This window comes from Haliotis cracherodii, unplaced genomic scaffold (assembly GCF_022045235.1).
Source record: "Haliotis cracherodii isolate W230 unplaced genomic scaffold, xgHalCrac1.p SCAF_3, whole genome shotgun sequence".
Taxonomy (NCBI): domain Eukaryota; kingdom Metazoa; phylum Mollusca; class Gastropoda; order Lepetellida; family Haliotidae; genus Haliotis; species Haliotis cracherodii.
Window position 1 is genome coordinate 21,197,850 of NW_027266286.1, and position 6,385 is coordinate 21,204,234.

The 6,385-nt window shown below is 44.2% G+C and overlaps 1 protein-coding gene across 1 annotated transcript; it reads right to left on the reverse strand.

Annotated features, from left to right (window-relative positions):
• Nucleotides 1-1,242: 1,242 nt before the first annotated feature.
• LOC139475168 (protein brain tumor-like) lies at nucleotides 1,243-3,489 on the reverse strand. The gene has a single exon (XM_071258424.1). The coding sequence runs from the start codon at nucleotides 3,487-3,489 to the stop codon at nucleotides 1,243-1,245; it is 2,247 nt and encodes a 748-aa protein (XP_071114525.1).
• Between the last annotated feature and the right edge of the window lie 2,896 nt (nucleotides 3,490-6,385).

Here is a 6,385-nt window from a genome sequence, read left to right on the forward strand (position 1 = left end):
CCTCGTTACCTCATAACAGACAACGGTATCGGTATCGTGAACGCTTTATTCTGAATGGCAAAATATGAACAAGAGATAATATGAACAAGAGATAATATAGAACATGCAATTGAGATCATGTAATGGTGAACACATTTCTATCATTGCGAAACAATGGGACAAGAGTGTCGGAAAATAAAGATGTACAAACATTTGCGATACATTCACCCTTTACTTAGAAGGGCTGTACCGGAGTAGAAAATCAACAATAAACAACGTGTCAGTGTCAAAGTGTGGGGCAATGCTGTTATGAGCGAGTATATCCGAAGTATTTACATTGCAGTGTTAGGCATAAGTACGAGTTTTCAATTCAAAGTCGGCCAGTCAATAAAAACATGGACTTGCTGGAAGCTTGTGATTGGTGAAGCACTCGAGCCAATGAGAAGAGAGCGGCTGGTTGTCATGGTGTAGCGACAGCACTTGAAAAATAACAAACTCAACAACGGAAAAACAATGAAAAAATGATAAATAATACTGACGGAAATGAGGAAGTATTTCTTGATATACTTATGTACAAAACCTGAGCTGATGAACGAAAAGAAACACTTGGATCTCGTACTTGCATAATTACTGTGAGGCAGTACATTATTTTGCATATATACGGTTAGGCAGCGAGGTTGCACCAATGTCTGCATATATGAGTCATGTTGAGGTAGAGCGCGGTGGAACCACTTTAAGGTCACGTCCGGATTAACTGTAGTTTTTACATTTACTTAACTAGATGTAACGGACATTACACATACAAGCACTAGACGCTCAACTACCGTAATACACCTAACAGAGGGACAGCAACATGTCAGTTTGTGCACTTCTCTTGTATATTTTCTCTTAGTTTCTAATACTAAATCAACTGGATTAAAACATGCCAGTATAACATTGGACGCCTTGGGTTTAAACATTCTCAATGGTTATAGGCAATGGGGACCTGGGTTTGCACAATGGTCAAGGAATGTAAGTACCCGTTTTACCCGCTTCGTAGATGTCTACGCGTTTCTATTTGTAATGCGTGAAGGTTATTACCTGGACGTATCTTCACATAAAAGCATGCATACAACTTGTATTCCTACAAATATACCAGGAAGCATACAACTTGTATCCGTGCATATGTAACAGGATGTGTACAAGTTGTATCCGTACACATATACCAGGACGTATACAACTTGTATTGCTCCAAACATCAGGTTGGATTGGATAACCTGTATCCTACATGTATCTGTAGATATACAATTTGTAGTCCTTACTCGCCAGAACGACAGAGCCATAGTCCATGAGGGTCACATCGAAACACTGGGCGTGTTTCACCTTGGATTCCAGAGCGTTGACGAGCTGGCCGCCCTGTGTAAAGATGGTGATGTTGAAGTTGTTGTGGTTGTCGGCGACGACTACTTGGCCAGCTGCGTTGATACCGACGCCGATGGGGTAATTTGTGATCCCCTCCCCACCGATCTGGCGCAGCAGAACGCCGTGGTAGCTGAACACCTTCACAGAGTGGGCGCGGTTGTCGCTGATGAAGATTTCCTCCTTGTCGTTGACCACGACGCTGTTGGGAAACTGTAGGTGTTTGGAGCAGGAGAACATGTTGAGCACGTTGCCGATGTTGTCGAAGATGATGACCCGCATCACCTTACACTCCACGACGATGATCCTTCCGGCGTTGTCGACTGCCACTCCTCGTGGGTGCTGCAGTATGTTGGCGCCGAATTTTCGAAGGAACTGGCCGAATTGGTTGTAGACCTGGACTTGGTGGGTGGGGCTCCGCTCGGTCAGGACAATGTCCCCCGAAGACCCAACGACAGACACACGGTTGGGGTACAACAGCTGGCCGTTGTGCTTGCCGCATTCGCCGAACTGGAACTTGAATCTTCCTTCGGTGTCAAAAATCTGGATGCGATGGTTGTTGGTGTCGGCAACGATGATGTCGTTCTGGGCGTTGACGGTGACGCCACTGGGTTCGGTGAACTGCCCTTCCAGCACTCCAAACTCCCCGAACCTGCAGTGGTAGATCATCTTGTGACGTCGAACGTGGGAGGTCAGAGGGCAGAGAAGAGACACGTGACTTCCGGAACTGGGGGTCGGGGACAGGACGTCCAGACTGGACGACATTATGTCCGAACCACTGGACCACGTGTTGTACTGGTCACCTGGAAGCATGAGGTCACTGGCGCCGTACTGCTTATACACGTTGATATTGGGGGGTTCGTCAAAAATGTTTCCAGTAGATGATAGTCTGGTGGTGGTAGAAAGAAGGTGTTCTATGGCCTGGCACGTGGGAAGGTTCTCAATAGTCGGGCAGGTTGGAGTTAAGCTGGTCTTTCTGAAGAGCGACTCATTTCCCTGGCTGACGTAACCAAACGTATTGCGGACACCCGTCTGGATGGCCTGATAGTTGGATATGAACTCTATCTCGGAGCAGTCCTGATTATCCAGGTTTGGCAAGAAGGTGAACATGTTATGGAATCTACGTTCAACAAAGGTCTTCAGCATCAGGCATTCTGTGACGGAAGCGTTATTTAGGAGTTTGTTAACGAACTGGATACCTTGGCAAAGACTACTCAGACATTCCTGGATGTTCTGGGCACGGGTGGTGATGGCAGCCTGCTTGTCGTTGAGAGCCTGATCGAGTTCTTTCAGGGTCTCGTCTTTACGTTCTTCAAGCTTGGCGATGTAGAAGTCGTGAGTGTCATTGATGTCATTCTGGGCCTTGAGATACTGAGTTTGGAGGTTTATCGAGCCGACACCAATCCCTTTCGCCGTAGCCCGTAAATCTTCAATCTTAATTCTAGCACTGTCCTCCAGGTTTCTCAACATCTCTATTTCTGTTTCCGCTACTTCGGTCAGGAACTGGCAGTCGTGGCCGCGACCGTGGTCAAGCAGCACACATTCCTTACACACGGGTTCAGCGCACGTCTTGCAGTACATCTTGAGTACATCGATCTTGTGTTTGGGGCAGTTTACTGGTTTCTCGGAATTGCAAGTATCCTTGTTAATCTGCAGGTCCTCAAGGCTGATGACTCGGTGGCCTTCAAAACAGTGCATGAACTGATGCGCCATAACACAGTTGGCACAGAGGAAGTTTGCACAGTCGAAACAACGGGCAACAACATTGGCTTCTTTGCTTTTACAACCAGTGCAGTGTATGGCACAGGGGTCGAGAGTGGACAGCTCCATGATATTGCTGACGGTGTAGTCCTGTCGGAGTCCAGTGAGGCCATCGGACCCGAGGTATGTGTCGAAGTGGCATTCCGGACAGGTCACCTTGTCCGTGACCTTGACCTTCTCGAGGCATGGCTGACAGAAGGTGTGGAAGCAGCCCAGCAGTTTGGGGATGGAGTAGATGTCGTTACAGATGCTGCAGCGGGTGTTAAGGCCGGTGGAGTCCAAGTCGCTGTCGGAGGAGCTCGAGACGGTGGTGGACATGTCGACCTCGGACGGGGGAGAAGAGGACGTCATGGTTACACGGCGTCACGGCGGGGGACTTGGGTAGAGGGCGGAGTCTGGCGAACACAGAAAGGTGGATTAGTGGTGTTTAGAAGGTTAGTAACATTAGGTTAGAGACATTATGAGCATCGATCCACGCAATTGGACCAAGTTAGCGAGTCTGACCACCCGATCCCGTTAGTCGCCTTTTACGACAAACATAGTCGCCTTTAACGGCAAGCATAGGTTGATGAAGACCTATTCTACCCCGGGTCTCTCGACTTTGACAGTCAAGGGGAGGCAGGCAAGATCACATTCAGTATATTTCGTTTCTCATTTTCTTTTCATTTACGATGAATAACGGAAAGTGGTGAAACTCAGGTCTTACCACTCAGTTTCTAGGCACTTGATTATTTTATAATCTTGAATGACCTAAATATACCATTAAAAAAGTTAAAGAACGCCCGACCTTTGATATGCCCATAGTTTATCTGTCATGACATGAAAGATCGATAAACTAGACATAACCAAACTATTAGGTGTTCTTTAACTTCTTTTAAGTAGCATGTGTCTATAAAAATATATATGCTATTAATCACAATTTACTGGCAGATGGCGTAACCTGCCTCTTGAGGATAGAACATGCCGTCCGTGTGTATCGATCTATAGCAGATGAATTTCACAATCTACTTTAATGTCGTTACTTTATCTTTCATAGATACGTGTATTTAAAACGATTTTACTTGGACAAGGGTTATTAAATATAAACGTGTTAAATCCTACAATAAATAATGTTGAATATCATGCCAGTATTTATTTGTCTGTCTTTCATCACTTGTACTTGTGTAAAATATGCTCTTGTACCACCGTGGGTGGTTTTGAGAATATAATGTTTGTTAACGCCGCACTCAGCAATAATGACGGCGGCCTGTAGATAATCGAATCTGGACCAGGCAAACCCGTGATTGACAAGAGTATCGATCTACGCAATAAGGACACGAGAAACGATGACATGCATCAACCAAGTCAACGAGCCTGACCATCCGATCCCGTTAGTCGCCTCTTACGGCAAGCATGGGTTGCTGAAGCCCTATTCTACCCCGGATCTTTACTGGTGCAGAATAAAAATGGCATGGTTGAAGACTATATATACAAAAGCTACGATTGATAGAAACTAACATGATTCTTATCATCACAAACAATATCACTGTCCTGTCCCAGGAAAAGTAATTAAACAACTAGTACAACCGACACGTATAACATGCACACAACTACACTGAATGTTTAATATCTATACATGTGTGCAACTACAAAAGAGTTGTTTACAGCAATGGTATAAATATTTAAAGTAAGTATATACTTTAAATTGGACTAAAAAACATTAAAGTTTTAACAAGAATGTGGAAAAAGCGTAACCGTCTTGAAAAAGCATACAATTTGCTATTTCTAAGAAATAGAAATACTGTTTCTAGCAATGCTCATGACAAGAGGAGGTAACTCTTCCTGCAATTATTCTCAAAGCTGATTTACCACACCTCAGAGGGTCGGTTCAAAATCCCATCTCTAAACTCATTGATTAACGCAGAAAGCGGGAAAATCAGCATACTTCACAAACTAGGGTAATGGCTGCATGCGTATTTCATAAGCTGCTATTTTTAGAATTTTCTTCGAAGTTGAGTTACTTTGATAAAGTCAACAGTTATTCTTAAAACTATCAAAACAGCCGAATACGCGATTGTAAATAGGTTTATTCTCTTCTGCAATCATTTGTTATAATTTTCAGTGTGTTGTAGATGTAATTAATAAGGGACAATATATATAAACAAAATTAAATCGCACCTCACCCTACTTCTATTAGCGGTATGCAGTTTTTACATAACTACGCAGTTATTTCCCTTCGAACATGTTTCACAAACACTAGACTGTCAGCTTAATGTGGAGACAAGCTTCCGCAGAATTCCGGAAGTCAAAGATGGGGTATTGTGGGCCCACGTATAGTTGTTTTTTTAACGCTGCACTTTGCAATATTCCAGCTATATGACGGCGGTCTGTAAATAATCGAGTCTGGACCCGACATTCCAGTGATTGATTTCGTGAGCATCGATGGACGCAACTGGGATACAACGACATGCATCATCCAAGTCAGCAGTCTGACCACCCGACCCCGTTAGTCGCCACTTACGACAAGCATAGTCGCTTTTTATGTATGGGTTGCTGAAGACCTGTTCTAACCCGGATCTTCACGGGTATGAGCTTTTGTTTGTTTCGTGCCGCATTCAGCAATATTCCAGCTATAGGACATAAATAATCGAGTCTGGACTAGAGAATTCAGTGATTGCTATCATGAGCATCGATCCACGCAGTTGGGATACGATGACATGCATCAACCAAGTCAGCGAGCCTGACAGCCTTACGGATAAGTAGTTAATGTGTCATGCCATGACAATAGTAATATGAACGTATTGGGTGTTCCTTAACTTCTTTTCAGTAGTATACATCACGGTCGTAAACTATGCCCACTCATATCCTGTGACCTTACCTTCAAGAATGAAGTACTGACATGCATAATTAGCAGGAAATGTCCAGACATTGACATAATAACCCACCCCATTATTCGGGTTCCTTCCACAAAACCTAAACCAAAATGAAAAACGTACTTCATTGAACAAAAATTGCTTTGTTGTGCGATGTAGAGGGCAATTACTGCAAATGATGTTAAATACACGTATGTTCCTAAGTTTTGAGGGCAGTTCGTTTCCAACGAAAGCACGGGCGAAGACGGAAGTCACGTGTCATAATTTCAAACATGCCCGTGCATGCCTTCGGCGTGGCGAACGACCAATTGGGCAGTGTCGAGACAAGCTGTGTTTACGTCCACGAAAATGTTACAAAGGTGCTGTCTAGAATGAATTAAAGCAGTTACATACTG

Coding starts and splice junctions, on each gene's coding strand:
- LOC139475168 (XM_071258424.1), bottom strand. CDS start 3,489: ATGACGTCCTCTTCTCCCCCGTCCGAGGTCGACATGTCCACCACCGTC.